The following is an 18,914-nucleotide window of genomic DNA, read 5'->3' as shown; positions in this document are numbered from 1 at the left end:
ATACCTAAATGGGACAACCAATGACCTTGGGATCATCAGTTGGAAGCTTAAAGGGAATAAAATTACTGATATGTTTCTTAGAACTTGCAGTTAGAAAATGTAAGCAGACAAACCTTTAGGAGTTTTAGATGTGAACTCCTTGTCGAAGTAGAAGGCATCATCTGCACGACTCACAGCAGGCTTGAAAGGAGGCTGGATCTCCTTCCGAACCAATTTGTCCCAGTCAATTGTAGCGAAGAATGAATGGGACTTGATTTCCTCCACACCATCGGGACCTAGAAGAGAGTTAACGAATACATACAATGCTGAACTAGTAATTCAAAACCGCCAGAGACTCATTCAAAACACAGGCTGCATCTTACCTGCTCCAAGCCTGTTGGCAGGGTTTCTCTTGAAAAGAGCCCGCAACAGGGCCTGAGCTTCAGGAGACAGGAACTGAGGCATACCAAGCTTTGCTTTCAGGATCTGAGTCATGGTTTCCTTACGGTTCGGGCCTTGGAAAGGAAGAGTGCCCGTTAGCATCTCAAACTGCACACACAGAGAGACCAATTACAGTATTAGCAAATGTCCTCTTAGAATTCTTCTCAAGGTATACCTGATCAGTTACTTACGAACTATAAAACGCAACAAATTCAACAAAAAATTTTTTTAAAAAAATAAAAAAATCCAAAGTGATTGTGCAATCATTCAACCAAGCACAACCACCCAACTATTTCAACCAAGTAAATCGAATCTTCATACCCTTTTGCATTCAGAGTTACAATGAAACACATCGGTAATTACCATATTTATTCCCTTATTGCACAGCCCTTCTGGGGGTGGTGTATCAAAACGAAGAACATTTTTAACTTTTCAAGTGCTGACTTAACAGTTGACTGTTTGGTACCTCAGTGTTTAGTTTTTTCATTCGTATGTAAACATTTTTGTAGAAGCCTTAATTTTGAACTTATCAGTGAGATTATTAGCTTAAAATGTTTATAAATGTTGGTTCTTTATAAATCTAAATGCAAATGGAAAATCCTACGCTTATGTTCAATATTATTTTAAGTTATCGTGCACCGTCTATAGTCGGGCGTAGGAGTGCTGGACCGCTCGCATCAGCCCGTCTATAGGTGGGTGAACACTAGCATATATAAGAACAACGCCCCAACGTAATTCATCAAAGAATAACAAGGATTCTGTTTTAGAGCAAAAACTTTTGTAGAGCTACAATAACAGTGCACAACTGTATTTCAAATGTTAATGAATCAACAACAATAATGCCATAACTCCTGTTTGACAGTAACCTGTGTTTTGTGGAATAGCCTGCTGCTAACTGAGTTTTTCTTGTAAATTTTGGAGCTAAATAACACGAAAGATAAGAAGTGTAGTTTCACCACAGATTTAAAACTGAAAGCTGTATCTTTTGCAGGAGAACTAGTTCTGAAGCCAGTAGCCAGAAAATTTAATATGCAACCTAACATGATCAGATATGGTGTAATGAAAGGGAGAAAATGAGAGCAGCAAATAAAAAGACACTTTTTTTTGTGGTATCAAAAAGGTAAATCTCCCGAGATCGTTATCAAAGTGCTAAATTAGGCCTAAATTATAACCAAGTTGAGAAGTGATGGCTTTGCCATAACTCATGTAATGATTCAACTAAAAGCACAGGAAGCGGCAAAAAAAGGGTCCTCAGTCGGCAACAAGTGATTTTCCACCTTTTACAACAAAAATCTAGGAAGCATAATTTATGTGAGGAAAAATTAGACATATTAAACATGCACCATCATGAACATCAAATAATCGATGTCATGAATAACGATATTAGGCAAACCAGTAGTGACTACAATGTATTGATGGCCCCTCTATAAACAAGTCTATGATTGATTGATAGATCGATCGACTGATAACTTGCAAGACCTGTGTAACGAATCACAGATTGTACACTGCATACCGTAACATAAAATTGGAAAAACTGTAACTTAACACTGAAAAAAGTACAACAGAAATAATTATTGGAAAAACAAAATATTACTAACTCGCTCTGCAAGTTGAATACGACCGACTACTGCAGACGTTCTAACAATAATAGGTTCTTAGAAGTGGAGTATATTTTGTGCACATTAAAAAGTTTTGGCCGTAATTTAGAGTTCTGTATGCATTGTTCTTTGAGAACTTATATTTGAACATAAAATTACTCCATGTTTCATTTCTCATCATTGCCAATAATTACTAGAACTACACACACTAAAAATACTGCACACTGTCATCCTTTTTACAAATAATTATGCTGTGGAAATAACTGCTATCTTTCAAGTAAAGTATACGGTATTGTGCGGTCAGCAGTACAACCAAGTCTACAACCAATGATCACTGTTTACTAGTTTTTTTGCATACATCAATTCATCGAATTTTAAGATATTACACATCACCAAGTCAATTTTTGTTGAAAGCAGAATTTCCAAACTCTGAAGGGAACAATTCAGGGTGCAACCATTTTGCAGTGGCATAAATAATAAGTAAACAAGATATGTAGGCCTAAAAGTCATGTGTTCATGTTTTACCATTATTTCTTCTTCTTCTTCTTTTCCCACATCTGTGGGGTCGCAGGTGTGAACTGTGTCGCAAATGTGGATCTGGCCATGTTTTACGGCCGGATACCCTTCCTGATGCCAACCCTATATAGAGGGATGCAATTACTATTGCGTGTTTCTGTGGTGGTTGGCAGTGTAGGGTGTTATCTGAATATGAAGAGGAAAGTGTTGGGACAAACTCAAACACCCAGTCCCCGGGGCCAGAAGTCTTAATCAGACACAATTAAAATCTCCGACCTGGCCAGGAATTGAACCCGGGACCCTCTGAACCGAAGGCCTCAACGCTGACCATTCAGCCAATGAGTCGGACTCATCATTTACCATTACGTAGGCCTAAAAATTCATGTGTTCAGCACACAAAATGGGAGGTTCTCACTGACCCCAAAAAATGGGGTTTAATATGTGAGTAAATACAGTATTAAGGGATTACACTCACTAGCGAGCGTACATTTCAGAAAATATTCAGTATCTCTGCAACTATTAGAAGGATTTTCTTGAAAACTGAAAAAAAAATCACTGAGTTACACAGTTGGTAATAAACGAGTCATGAAAAATTGTCCATAATTTGGTAATGGATTTCTAATAAATCTCAAAATCATCAACTCAATTGTAGAATTTAAATCTCAATCGCCCAGACTTGAAACTCTAACTCTGAAATCTGCAAATAAGACCATACCTACCAACTTTACAAAACCAAAAATCAGGAAAAATCAGGAGATACAATTAGTCATAATTGCTTATTCTACATGTTTTGCGCAATACACTACTACGATATATTTATAACACTTATTCTCTCAAAGCCCGACTGTTGCTATACGAGGCTATAAGACTAAAAATTACACATCTCTATTCCCTCACACGAAGTATGTGAGTGAGATGATCAGTCTCCGATAAGCCTACCGAAAATAGTATGAACTCAGCGCTCCACATGTGTGAATCAGTCATGCACTTAGATGCCATTACTTAGCATCAAGCGCACGCGTGATTATGAGAAGAGTAATGCTATTTGGATCAAATAACTAGCTGATGTACCCTCCTTCGCTATGGAATTCTCAGAAAGACTGTCCTTATAGTTTTCCCAACTGAATTCAACATGTCATTACAATGACGCCAGTATGAATGTCGCGATTAAAAGCAATGATTTCATAAAAATATTCGATAAAATGAAAACAGCGCATTTTCTCACTTCTAGCGAAAAATACTACTGTGTTAATCTAAAAGTTCAAAGTTTCAGAGCTAGAACGACCAGGCTGCAGACAGCCGTGAACACTCCTGAGTAATTATTCCGTATAAGTGTGCACATTGCTCATTCAAATCACTACCTCAGAGTAGGGATCGAATAGCTGGAATACTATGATGAACCAGTGTGTTACGTACCAGTAGAATCAGTAAATTTACACAGGAATGCCATGCTAAAGAAGAGAGAGATCTAATTCCCCACTCCCCAGCTTCTTCCCGCCAAAATTCAGGCAGGCTGTTATACTCAAAATGCAGCAGTAATCCCATCTATCGTAGATAAATTGCAGCAGAATACACAAAAGCACATCACAACAAACAATGGTCAATGTAATGTTATTGTTGATCAATTTTATGACCTTTCTATATTGGAGGCCTTCACTTTAGTTTTCTTCCGAATCTGTGATATTAGAGCATCTAATGTAAAGTGAGTCGTCCTTTCTTTCAAGACTCCCTCTTGTGTTATTATTCAAGCGATCGTTCCTTCACGACCTTTTTCTCATTCTTATAATAATCTTCAAAATTTAATCACCATCACCACCAATATTATTATAGTCAGAACGGTAAAATTGAATGAGCAAATTACCACAAAAATAATTTCTTCTATTATCACCACCTATTCAATACAAGCTACGTGAATGAAATCTACATAATACTATATACACTTCTCAGGGACATGTTTCGCCTCTTGTTAACGGCACCATCAGCCTGTAGGTAACCTTAACGTGTAACATACTTTTCATTGTAATCCATGGATGAATAAATAATGTTTCAGACATGTGACCTTAAGGTTACCTACAGGCTGATGGTGCCCTTAACAAGGGGCGAAACATGTCCCTGAGAAGTGTATATAGTATTATGTAAATTTCATCCACGTAGCATGTGGCTTGTATTGAAATAGGTGGTGATAATAGAATAAATTATTTTTGTGATAATTTGCTTAAGTCAGTTTCAATACAAATCAAGCATGATAATTGTCTCTTGCAAAACTAAATAATAAATAATCGGAAATTGCATTCTCTGTAACTCTTGTTACCGGTATGTAGTACTTTTCAATATGACCACTAAGATAGGTAATTAAAAATTAAATTTTTGGCACCTTCCCCTAAACTACCATTTCGAACAGAGTTAATAACATTATTTATAGCATAGACTGTAGTTCCTTATTCCCTGACTGTACATAACAAAAAAAAAAAAAAAAAATTCATGAATATGTCTGTTATCATAGCTGGTACAGTAAAAATGTATCAGACGTAAATGATAGGAAATTTAATAATATATAACTTTAGTTATGTAGTATTTATCGCTAGGGCCAATAATAACATAAATATTTGAGAATTAAATTTTAGGCCTTCCCCTAAACTACCATTTCACTCAGCGTGAATAAAATTATTTATGGCCTAGATTGTAGCGACTTATTCCCCCAAGTTATTATATATACCGATTTTCATTAAATTCTCTTCAGCCATTTTCTCGTCATGATCCTGCGTACGTACATGCATACAGACAGACAGACAGAAATTAGAGAAAATTAAAACGGGCATTTCCCCTTGTTACTATGGTCACGACCGGTACGGAAATATCATTTTTAAATTCTGAGCAATGTACAGGTAAGACTTATTTTATTTATATTGAGATAAATTAAAATTAGTCGAAATTGTCTCCAGATGGCTCCTAAAATCTCTAGAAAAGTCACCAGTCGTTATCACTGAAATTATGTCACTAAATTATTAAGAAAGCGACTAGTCTCTAGAATCGACCAAAGAGGATGGAATCTACTAGACTGATGTGAACGAACACGAACATAGCACGCGAGAACGAGAGATTTACAATCGATATACGCGTTTATACAAGTTTCAATAAACATCGATATTTCGTTTCAAAGCGGCCAATGGGCAAAGGAATTCTGGCCACTGGCCTAAAAAAGCTGAAATGGCGGGATTTGAAAACAAATGTTTAAAGTTCACTAGAAAATAAGCTAAAATTGGGAGGAAAGATAGAATAATTGGGAGGCGGGAAAAACTGTCGAAAATCGGGAGTCTCCCGCCTAAATCGGGAAAGTTGGCAGGTATGTAAGACCTATAAAATTATTAACATACACTCTTCCACCAAATTTTTATAGAACGCTTTCCCGCCTTGTCAACACTTTATAAATTTTATTATACTTAATTAACGTACATGTTTCGAGAGCTAACTACTCTCTAGAGACTAGTGTAATGATACTTCGTTCGTGGATAAATTTGGTAACCAGTTGAAACTGAAGAATTTGACGGTTAAAATGGCTAGAAGGGTCATTACGTAACCGGCGGCAGCTCGCCCCGTAAGATCATTGATAGCAAGTGAGGACATGCTTGGTTCAGACCAGTGTTATGTCATTTTAATTTGTGGATAAATTTAGTTGAAACTGAAGAATTGGACGGTTTAAATGGCTAGCATGGTCGGATGGGATTAAGAGAGGAAAAATTTTAAGTTCAACATAGTGACTAACTTAACAGGTGTTATTTATTTATTTATTTTACAAACTGAAAATTATTCTATTTTAAAGTGTTTTAATAAATGACAAAGTAAAGGTAATATATATATATTTTTTTTTGCTAGTTGCTTTACGTCGCACCAACACAGATAGGTCTTATGGCGACGATGGGACAGGAAAGGGCTAGGAGTGGGAAGGAAGCGGCCGTGGCCTTAATTAAGGTATAGACCCTGCATTTGCCTGGTGTGAAAATGGGAAACCACGGAAAACCATCTTCAGGGCTGCCGATAGTGGGGTTCGAACCTATTATCTCCCGAATACTGGATATTGGCCGCACTTGAGCAACTGCAGCTATCGAGCTCGGTAAAGGTAAATTTAGACACAAAGAAACGTTTTATTTCTTCTTTAGATGTAAATAAGGATGTAAGTTCCAAGAGCAGAACATATTTAAAATTTTAGCATATAGTGACTAATTTAATAGATTTTATTCATTTATGATTTGAAAATTTATATTTTAAAGTTTGTAATAAATGACATAGTAAGTAAATAAAAGTTGAAAAGAAATATTTTAACAATTTCGAGATTTATATAAACCGTAATTGTTCTGTTGATAAGTATATTTGTACCAATGTACCAAGTCCAAAGATTAAGTTTTTTTTGGCACCACTGAAGAAGAGAGTAGTTAGCTCTCGAAACATGTGCGGTAATTAAGTATAATAAAATATGTGAAGTATTAACAAGGCGGGAAAGTGTTCTATAGAAATCTGATTGTAAGTCAATACGGACAGGATTAACCAACATGGTGAAAATAATCAATTCCACGCTTCCACCAATAAAATAAAAATAAGAACAGAAGCTGCCCAGATCAAATTCTCAGCCAGCAACTAATAATGGAACACAGTTACCACCAACAAGCGATGCCATGAACTGGAGGAACAGCAACTACCAAACCTCCATTGAATGGCAGAAGAGACTCAATGACAAATACTACCCAACAATGCCTCCTGTGAAGAAGACACCACCACCTGGTTTCAACTTCCCTCATAAACTATGGTCCACACTGAACAGGATTTGGACCAACCATGGGAACTCTGCAGCCTTCCACTACAAGCGGAACAGAATTTCAATGCCTAAGTGTGACTGCGGTGCTACACGACAGACGATCTAGCATATCATTACCGACCATAAGACGAAGTAAAATGACAGTGCTAGTGACTTTGCTTTCGCGACTCCAGAAATTATAGACTACATCCAAAATTTAGATATACGTATACAGAAGTGAAGATCCTACCAAGGACACTGTATCTCTAGCCATACACTAAATAATTAAATAAATAAATAAAGATGCACAAATTTTCAGCAGAAATGATACACAGAAGGTCTATTGCGATTTCAGATGAACTGAGAAAATTATGATCAAAACAAATTAAAAAGTACAGGGCAGATCTCGAGAACCAAACAGTATAACATTCAAAGAGATAGTGAACATAATGACTCAAATGGTCCAATGTGGCCAACAAAGTTAATAATTGATTACCTTTAAAATTATGTTCCCATTAAAAAAAAATTTTTTTACATGTTTTAGTCTTGGTTATACGTATATCGAAATTTTGGATGTAGTCTATAATTTCTGGAGTCGCGAAAGCAAAGTCACTGGAGTACTTTAATCAGTCACACACATTAAAGTCTAATAGTATTAAATAGTCAGGTTTTCAGCTTCTTCTTCCTCCACTCCCAAAAACTACTTCATCCTGTCAGACCTGGCTGCCCTTTAGTTGTCAGTAATGGTGTACTTCCTTCGTTCATATGTTATGAGTTATGAGTTTGAATGAGTTTGAAGTGTTTATCCTCTTCTCTTTTCTGCCTTCAATTTGGAGCATTGATAAATTTAATTCTTCTAAATCATTCATGATCTCTGTGAACCTAGTGTTCTTTGTTTTATTTTTCCAAAAGTAACTAAATAACTCCTTCACTATGTTCCCATATTTAAAAAAAAAAAAATATATATATATATATCCCAAAGACTGAAGCAGAAATGGGCAACATTTTCAGTCCTCTTGAAAGAAGAGATTTTCTACTAGACGATGAACCTTCATGAGACCAAAAGGTACATTTATACACAACCAGTTTGATTCATTTTTGAGAACAGCTCTATCTGAAGAATTCTAATCATCCAATTAAGTTATGAAATATAACGTCCAAGGACAGCCTTATTCTGGGTTTATTCATTGACCAAGAGAATACTGCAACACAAACAACAAACTTCATGTGAGGTACAGAGCAGTGTTGTGTGTATTGTGTGTGTGTTCATATGCCATGCCCATTATTCTGAGTGGAAAACACACCTAATAATAATAATAATAATAATAATAAAAATGTTATTTGTTTTTACGTCCCACTTACAGTACTACTTTTACGGTTTTTGGAGATGTCGAGGTGCTAGAATTTAGTCCCGCAGGAGTTTTTTACATGCCAGTAAATCTACTGACATGAGGCTGACCTATTTGAGCACCTTCAAATACCACCGGGCTGAGCAAGGATCGAACCTGCCAAGTTGGGGTCAGAAGGCCAGTGCCTCAACCATCTCAGCCACTCAGTCCAGCAGAACACATAGCTCTTCACTAAAATACAAATATCTAAAAAATACAGTCTGGGAATATTTGCATAGTAATTGGTATAGAAGCAAAGGAAGATGTGATATGTCAGATGAACCAAGAAATGCAAAAAAATTTGGAAATTTTTAGAATATAAAACCCCTTAAGTTCTAGGAGACGCTCAGTCTGAACATCAGTAAACCTTCTAGTTTTCCCATCACTGTATACCTCATTTATTTAGTTTTTTTTCTGCGATAAACCGTGTTGTTGCCTTCTGTACATTCCGTACAGTTTGTAGACATTTCAAAAAAATTGCAATATTTTTTGTCAAGGCGACTGAAATACCTGTAGTCAATCCGAGGTAATCAGTCTCCAAATAAGTAATCAAATCAATGTTTGATTTACAGCAATCAATGTGTCTGATTTGTAGCAATCAAATCATATTTGATTGCCACCTGAGAGACTGATTACCTCGGATCGAGTAGGGATATTTCAGTCGCCTCGACAAAGAATACTGCAATGTATCTGAAACATCTGCAAACTGTACAGAATGTACAGAAGACAACAACAAGATTCAACCCACAAGAGGAACTAAATAATTATACACACTGTCGAAGCTTCACTTCTACTGTATACCTCATTGTAAAATGGAAACAGATACCGCTGTTATAGGTCAACATGTACCATCATTAAAAGAAGGATTGCCAGTTGCTCTATACAGCAGAGCTTAACTTTCATAACATGATAATTTCTGCTGGTCCAAGTGATACCAAGAGGTAACTAATGATGACTAATTACAACAGTTAATATCTGAATGTCTAATACTTAACATAGTTCATGTAGAACAAATGTGCTCACCATTAATACTCCCAGAGACCACCAGTCTGCTGCAAATGAGTGACCCTTACGATTAACCACCTCAGGGGCCATGTACTCCACAGTACCACAGAATGAGTATGCTTTCTGGTCATCCAAAGGAAGTTTACTGAGGCCAAAGTCAGTGAGGGAGATGTGGCCATCTGCATCTAGTAGGATGCTGCAAAAAAGAATACACACACACACATATATATATTTGCACACTACATGTAATAGCCATCAAAGTCTGAGATATCTGACACTAGTGACAAAGGAAGAGCAACTTACTTTTCTGGTTTCAGATCCCTGTAGATGATGCCCAGACTGTGGATGTGGTCTAAAGCCAGAGCCAGCTCGGCCAAGTAGAACTTCACATCCTCCTCTGTGAACATCACCTGTTACAGAAAGCTATCTTAATACTGTGGATCACACATTACCTGTCAACTTAAGTTTTGAAATAGGCAATTTATTGTACTATTCTACATAAAATAAAAAACTATAACTAATAATTGTTTGGTGGGTTCTTTCCCTCCCTCCTAGTGGTTTGACGAAGTGTCATCTCAGGCAGGTTTTTGGCGATGATGAGGTAGAAAAGGAAAAGGAAGGAAGCAAGTGTGGCCTTATTTACAGTTTTAGAACACTCGTTTGGTTTTTCCTGCTCTACATTACATTATATTTAGACAATTAAGGACATTTCCCCAGCAAGTACATTGGACATTTTCATAGTGCATTTTCTAAGGTCTGTTTACCTGTTCAGCTTCTTCCTTCCTGTTGAAATTGTTGGTATGTTTGAACATTTCTATGGCTTCCCATTCTAACTGAACTTGATAGTGTACTGTGGTTGAGAATATGTCTGTATCCTCGTAATGAATCGCTCAGCTATGGATGACTTATAAGTCTGTCCTAGTTGACTGTGTCAGTAGCGTTCCTTGAGTTTGGTGGTGATACCATGTTCTGCTGTGTCTATGTAGACTTTGCTGCAGTGACATTGGATCCTGAAGGCTCCTGCACCTGTGCAAGGATAGTGCCCGTCTTTTACAGATCTCAGGAGGTCCTGAATCTTGGTTGTGGGTCTTTCCTTGCCTCGAGTAGTATACAGAAAGACAGGAACACGAATAGCAACACATAATAATGTAAACACAATGATAGGTCATCATCAGAAGATGGATCACTATAAAAGGAGACAAGGTCGAACATAAAAACACAAAAGGACAAGGGTAATTTTCATATACTGCCTTCTTCACATAGATAGGCTCTCTACTAATCAATCTCAGTTCTTCTACATCAATTTCTCCTCGGGCCCCAAAAAGCTTATTTCTGCCTCCCAGAACCATCAGCAGAGTGGACATCAACACCCAATGAGGAACAATCTTGACAGATCTTCAGTCTTGACATGGGAATTATACAATATATAGGAAGGCATATAAACACAGGTAAAGGTAGGCGACTAAAGACTAAGATGAATACATATGAAATTAATTTCATTTTAGTCTGTATTGATGATCTAACACTATCAACAAGGATGAGAAGGTTCACCTATTCAATACTCTACATAATATGTGAATATTATTTATTACATTGTGACTAGTTTCGATGCTTGTATTGGGTCATCTTTAGCATTAAATTATAAATGGAAAAGAACATTAAATGTAACCTGAAAACACCAACACCTAATATAACACTATTGGCATGTCTTAAAGCATTGATGAAATATGTTGTGGTTACACACGAGTCCATTAAAATTGATGTTTCTTGCACAGAATACGTCCAACATTTATGTCACCTTTTCTTTTAAGAAAATCGTAGTCTTAATATAAAACAGTATATTGCACATGTGTTCAACACTTTTGTGTCACCTTTCCTTTTAAGGAAATCGTAATTTTAATATAAAACAGCATATTATTATGATGTCCGTTTGGTGTAGCTTTTATCTTGCATTATTGTTGGAGTTACAAAGATGGTCTATATGTAATGGATGTCTTTGGTCTTCAGACTTAACTATTGCTAAGAGTATGTAAACTACCATTTTTGTGGTATTAATAGGGACATGCACAGATGAGTCTCTGACCTTCTGGTGGAGTGATCTTTCAAATTATTCCATATAAAGTGAATGTTTAGAAAAGAAAATTAAAGGAAAATTAAATGGGAAATGAAACAATATAGAGAAAATATACATCTTTTGGTGCCTTGTGAACTAGTGTGTAGATACACAATACTAACACTAGACACATTGGTCATATTGCCAGAAGACAGGAGGCAATGGAAATATCATAGAGGGAAAAGTCGACGGGCAAAGACCTAGAGGACGTGCACCGTTACGATGGATGGACCAGATCAAGAGCTTGACCAGGATGAGCTTACAGCAAGCAAGTCACCATGCCCAAAACAGAGACTCTTGGAGGCAGATCACCTAAAGACTTGTCGTGTGATACCACTACATTCTTACAAAGGGTTGGACTCAAGAGAGAGAGAGAGAGAGAGAGAGAGAGAGAGAGAGAGAGAGAGAGAGAGAGAGAGCAATATTATTTAAATCTGAAGACCAAAGACAGCCATCACATATAGACTTTTCTTTTAAACTCCAACAATAATGCAAGATAAAAGCTAGACCAAATGGACAGCATAGTAATATACTGTTTTATATGAAGACTATGATTTTCTTAAAAGGAAAAGTGACACAAAAATGTTAGACATATTATGTGTAAAAACAACATATTTCATCAATGCTTCAAGACATGCCAATAGTGTTATATTAGGTGCTGGTGTTTTCAAGTTACATTTAATGTTCTTTTCCGTTTATAATTTAAGGTTGAAGATGACCCAATAAAAGGGTCGAGACTAGTCCCAATGTAATAAATACTGTAATATTAACATATTATGTAGAGTATTGAATAGATTGACTTCATCCTTGTTGATAGTGAGATGAATACAGGTGGTAGAAGACACAGGACAAACACAGAATGAGAAAAACAGCCCAGAAGGTGACTGTAAGTAAATGAAGAAGCATAAAAGTGATAAATGACAAAATAGACATACTAGATAAACTGAAATTGATGAGGTGCGAGCCCATATATGACAAATGACAGTGTATGAAGCTGCTAAGTCTCTCCTTGTCCTTTTGTGCTTCGAGTCAGTCAGTCAGTCACTGTTCATTTGCATTTAGGCCTGTCGCCCAGGTGACAAATTCGCTATTAATTGTTTACCTTGTCTTTTCATGTTCGTCCTTGTTCTTTCTGGACCGGGCGAGATGGCCGTATGGTTAGGGGCGCGCAGCTGTGAGCTTGTATCCAGGAGAGAGTAGGTTCAAATCCCACTGTCAGCAGCCCTGAAGATTGTTTTCCGTCGTTTCCCATTTTCACACCAGGCAATTGCTGGGGCTGTACCTTAATTAAGGCCACAGCCGCTTCCTTCCAACTCCTAGGCCTTTCCTATCCCATTGTCGCCGTAAGACCTATCTGTGTCGGTGGGACGAAAGCCACTAGCAAAAAAAAAAACTTCTTTCTGGTTTCATGTTTGTTGTCTTCTTCCCTTGCTCCCTTTTTTCACCCTGACTTGCCACTGTTTTTAACTTATTATGTGTTTCTATCTTCCTATATATGACATGATTTATCACTTGTCTGTATCTTTCCTTTCTGTATATTTTACTGAGTGTGCTCCATTCCTGTGTTGATCTAGAAGTAGATCATGGACTCTTGCCAGATCATTATTATTGTTATGCTATATTTGGTAATTTCCAGTGAAATAAGAGATGATCTGAAGATGTTCATTGCAGTAACTAGGAAAATGATGACTTAATGACCCTTAATGGAGCCCTAAAAATGTTCAAGCTAACAGAGAAGCTTAAATCATTTAGATTTTAAAATACTTTGTGAAAAGCATTCCTGCTTCATCTAACAGAATGGTTAGTGAAAAGTTCCAAACAATAGACAGTATGCAGGTTCAGGATATAGAAAGAGAATAGGTGGCATACAGGGATATAGTAGAAATACCACAAGAATACCTAGGAACACTTCTGTATAAAGATGGAAAAAGCAAATATCTTGGTGGAATGAAGTGAGGGCAGCTTGTAAACTTAAAAAGAAGGCATATCAGAAATAGCTCTAAATGAGGACTGATGCAGGCAGGGAATTTTAAGTAGATGGAACTATTTAACTACTACAAGTTTTCACTCCGCCCTGAAGAAGACGGCGGGCCTTCTAGATGGTAATGCTGTCTCTCAGACCAAGGCCATTTGATACGGTGATGGAGATGTTCGGAGAAGATGAGGGGGTTGGAGGCCGTGGCCTAAACTAGAAACTGTTCCGACATTCGCCGTAATGCAGGAGAGTGGAAAGCAACAGAAAACCATTCTCAGGACAGTCGACAGTGGGGACCAGCACCTCTCTGTCTCCCGAATGCAGAGGCGCAGAGCCACGGCAGAGCCGTGGCCATCCTTCCTCCTCTGCTGTCGTACCACAGACTAGCCGTGGCCATTTGTAGGCTGAAGCCTACTCTGCAATCACCGATGCATGTAGATGGAAGAAATAGAGTGGAACAAATAATTGTTGAATCCAAGAAATTACAGGAAGATTTCATGGGAAATGGGCCTATGTTTGCCGTGTTAGCCAGGCTAACACCATCTAAAACAAAAGATCAACGAATTTGACAGCATAATATTAGGGGATATAAATTGTTTATTTAATACTATTATACTGTATAACAACCAAAAAGCCTAATTCTCTTCCATAGAAATAACACATTAACTGACAACAGCTTTGAATCTGTTGAACGATGAAGATATGCCAACTGTGCGCTCTGTTTGCCGTTTCTCCAAGGCAAACGTAAGGAGCTTGAATTCAGTTGGGACGTGCTTGTGCATTCGATGCACTCGGTAACACAGCACAGAGCTGACCATACTGGCTCATACTGTAGCTCACGCGTTTGCCCAAGACGAGAGGCTAACTTAACAGTAATCGCTTGCAGTGTTCAGTGGTGAATGTTATGAGAGTGTCTTGTGCCTGCAACAGCTTTTTTTTGTTGTTGTTGTTGTTGTTGATGTTGATGTTGTTGTTGTTGTTAAAGGGAGATTCAGTTATGATGGAGGACGAATGTGGCTGTATTACTGAAGACATATAAAACATTCATTCTCAAGCAGAACTTTTTTTGCTAAGAAACAAATTATAGACAATGGGAGACCCACTCCTAGTATATCAGCTATGGTAACAGAAAGAAAAGGGAAAGTGCGTCGTTATAATGATTCCTGGTACACAAATGATACATGGCTGTGTGGCTGTAGGAAGTCGTGTTCCCTGTATTGCTGGCTTTACCTTTTATTTTTAACGAACACAAATGTTTGGATAACAAAGGGAGTTCGTGATGTCGACAGTTAATATGTACAAAAGAAACAACAAACAGTCTGTAGACCATGTTAATTCCAAAATAGCTTTACTGAATGAATCTTGCCTTCAAAATTAATCGAAACAAGCATAATGAAAAAGTAAAAGCAAACAAGTATATAATAAGTTGTCTAAAATATGCTGTTTCTGTCCTGGCAGAGGCCATACTGAAAACCACGACTCAACTGAGGAAATTTTGTTGAATTGCTCCATTAGCTTATAGAGCCACTGATGAAGAAAAAGTATGGAACCATTTGGAAACCTTTGCTGCTTTTCTTGGTACTTCCCATCATATCCAAAATGACTTACTGGTAATTGATTCAGTCAATGAAATGAAATGACGTATGGCTTTTAGTGCCGGGGTGTCCGAGGACATGTTCGGTTCGCCAGGTGCAGGTCTGTTGATCTAACGCCCTTAGGCGACCTGCGCTTCATGATGAGGATGAAATAGTGATGAAGATGACACATACACCCAGTCCCCATGCCAGAGAAATTAACCAATGATGGTTAAAATTCCTGACCCGCCGGGAATCGAACCCGGGACCCCTGCGACCAAAGGCCAGAACGCTAACCATTTAGCAATGGAGCCGGATTCAGTCACTGGTTCAGTCTCAGGGAAAGAAGCACCATTTGTAGCTGTGGTAGAAGATGAGGCCATGGACTTAACACAAACATCCCAGCTTTCTTCTGTGCTTTGTTATGTACACATGGTGATATTATTCAGGAGAGATTTATTAGGTTCATTGATGTAAGTACTGACTGCTCTGCCATTTTTCTGGTTGGCCAAGGTTGTCAGTTTAATCAATGAATTCCAGTGGTGACAAATTAGTCACTTAAACGTATAGTGGGGGTTCTGTTATGGCTGGAGCACCTAACAGTCTATAATAGATCATTCTTGCCAAATATCAGTCAGCCTTATTTGTGCACTGCTATGCACATAAGCTAAACCCAGTACTAAAACAATCTGTTACAGGCATTAAGGAATGTAAAATATCTTCGAAACCCTATCTGGGTTGACTCATTTGAAACAAACATAGACTCTTTTCTGGCTCAGCCATTCAAGTCCCTGATAAAAACATGAGGAAGCTACTTCAACGTCCTGGTACTCAAAACCGAGTTGTCACCCACCTATGCATCAACTGTATACTAGAACTTCATAAATATTTAACCAATTCAATATTAAATGTGGCATTACCTGAAGTAACAGACACTATTCTTTAATTCTGACTATTCCTGCTGCTAGTGCCTGTGTCGAGCGATCTTTTTCAGCAATGAAATAGACGAAAATGTATATAAGAAGAACGCAAACACAAGAAAAATTATCAAAAATTGCCGAAAAGAGCTGTGTTACAAGATGTAATATCTGCAGATGTATAGGGAGGATTGATCTATGTAAGTTTAAAAAGGCATGTTTCTATTTAAACTTCAAAACCCATAAATTATCCATGTTTCTATAATCTAGTGTGCTAACACTTTATTAAGGGTCACACACCACAACTGAGTCTGAATTCCCACTTATCAACTATCGGTTGTGTAATCCAACAAAAACTCCTTGAACTCTACCATGTCAACAAAGTTTAATGCATCTTCACAAGATGCCTCCACCGTTGATTTTTAAATGCCACCTAGTGTATGGAACTGTAATTAACCTGTTTGGGAATATTCAGGTTTTAGGGTTTGATAATCTGTTCACCTCCAGCTGTTTTTTAGTTAATCAATCAATCAATCAATCAATCAATCAATCAATCAACCAACCAACCAACCAACCAACCAACCAACCAACCAACCAACCAACCAATCAATCAATCAGATTACTGTCTAATGAAATAATGTTCCAATCAGACAGTTTACTTCCATCATTTTCTAAAACAGTCAGCCAGTCCCCCTATATATAGCTGTGAGTTTGAACCCTAAAGTGTCAATCTTCATCAGGACTTTGAGCGTGTTACACAAATTGAGGTGGTCTCCCTCAGAGTCTGATGCAGAGGCTGGGGCTGGCATAAAGATGGTGGCATCAGGTGCAGCAGAACTATCATCTAACTATGTGAACTTTATCTACTTGTGGCAAAAGGAAGATTCTTGTGTTCCCCATAGCATGTAACGGTTAAGTAGATCTACGATTCCTCTAATTTTAATGTAGGCTTTCTCTTCTTTCTGTTACAACGTAAATGTAGGTTTTCTAGGCAATCTACAGACTTAATGTAATACCCCAAGAGGGGTCTATGTAAAATACGAGGACTTACAACTATGAACCCTCGTTTCCCTAAATTATTCTTACCTGATTTTTTGGATTTAAACCTTTCCTATCTTAGTCACCGAGCAGAATGGCTTAGGAAAAGAGGTACGAGGTTATCCACCTTTCAATATACTATAAGTAAAATGACGAGATTTTAGATCATTTCACTATTTAAGGGACAGGTTTCAACCCAAGCAGGGGTCATTTTACAGTGTATTGAAAGGTGGATAACCTCATACCTACTCTCCTGATTACATATCAATACGGAAAAAAACATTAAGTTCTTAACTTACGACAGCATGACTGTCCTCTGCGTCACTGCCCTATTATGTTTTACAATGTCTCATACAAAGAGTGCCTGAGTGGGTTCAGCCTCCATTTCATTTTTGTTCTCGGCCTTTCCATTTCTTGGTCGTGTAGTATTTGCTTTGGCTACTGTATTTTCTGGATCTTTCAATCTGCTTTTCGTGTCTGGCTCCCCTATGAAATAAGGGTAGCAAGTGTGAAAACTGATTAAGCCTTTAAATCTAGTGTCAAAAATTTCATTTTTAGGCTCCGTATTGAATCGAGATTTACATTCAAAATTGTTAGGTATGGGGATCCACCTATTCAATACAAGAAATGGTGATAATTATAAAGTCGTCACATATTAATTTTATTTGGGTCCAGTTTCGGCAATAGGGTATGCCATCATCAGCCTAGGAAGGAAGACAAAGACATTGGACATGGAGTATATTACATTTCTTAAAATTATTAACAATACTTTTTTAAATGTACGTGCTTGAACTGAATTACTCTACATATGTACAAGGGTTTTATCATTAAAACTGAATATAGAAAGGTGTACACTGAAATATTTGTACACCGGGCGAGTTGGCCGTGCGATTAGGAGCGCGCAGCTGTGAGCTCGCATCCGGGAGATAGTGGGTTTGAACCCCACTGTCAGCAGCTCTGAAGATGGTTTTCCGTGGTTTCCCATTTTCACACCAGGCAAATGCGGCCACGGCCGCTTCCTTCCCATTCCTAGGCCTTTCCTGTCCCATCGTCGCCATAAGACCTATCTGTGTCGGTGCGATGTAAAGCAACTAGCAAAAAAATTTGTACAGTTAAAATTACGAAAGTGGAATGAGATTTTTTAACATTGCAAGAACAATATGGCTAGTTCACCAATATATGAGCTTAAGAGTCAAAATAGGAAAATTAAGGGGTCGCTGACCTTCGATGTTAGGCCCCTTAAAACAACAAGCAAGCAAGCAAGGAAAATTAAGCAAAGAGATAAATTTAATTCGAAAGTGCATTAAAAATAATGTGATTCCCAATTTTCTAAAGAATTACAAACGACACCAGAAAAAAGTACAGAAAAAAACATAAGTTATGGCTTCAAAATTAACTTAAATTATTATATAAGAAAAAGTCGTCCTTAAACTATCGCTTATATGAACCCCACCTCAAGACCACTAAGCTGTTATCAGAGGTGCAATGGAACATTTTTCAGGATGAAGTTTATAATAGGTTAAGCACCGTACTCTCACAATTTTCAATAAAATTTGTATGACTGCCAATTATGCATGTCAT

The 18,914-nt window shown here is 37.5% G+C and overlaps 1 protein-coding gene across 2 annotated transcripts in view; it reads right to left on the bottom strand.

Annotated features, from left to right (window-relative positions):
* Positions 1-18,914, bottom strand: part of S6kII (Ribosomal protein S6 kinase II) — a 362,049-nt gene that overhangs the window by 92,957 nt on the left and 250,178 nt on the right. For both annotated transcript variants that reach the window (XM_068226656.1, XM_067143003.2), the window contains exons 5-8: positions 10,020-10,126; positions 9,735-9,912; positions 363-528; positions 114-275 (exon numbers count right to left, since the gene is read on the bottom strand). In XM_068226656.1, the coding sequence (XP_068082757.1) occupies positions 114-275; positions 363-528; positions 9,735-9,912; positions 10,020-10,126 (613 nt within the window). The remainder of the gene's footprint in view (positions 1-113; positions 276-362; positions 529-9,734; positions 9,913-10,019; positions 10,127-18,914) is intronic.

The sequence above is a fragment of the Anabrus simplex genome, chromosome 3, assembly GCF_040414725.1.
Source record: "Anabrus simplex isolate iqAnaSimp1 chromosome 3, ASM4041472v1, whole genome shotgun sequence".
Classification (NCBI taxonomy): domain Eukaryota; kingdom Metazoa; phylum Arthropoda; class Insecta; order Orthoptera; family Tettigoniidae; genus Anabrus; species Anabrus simplex.
The sequence above is the reverse complement of the archived record's forward strand: the minus strand, read 5'-3'. Positions and strand labels throughout refer to the sequence as shown.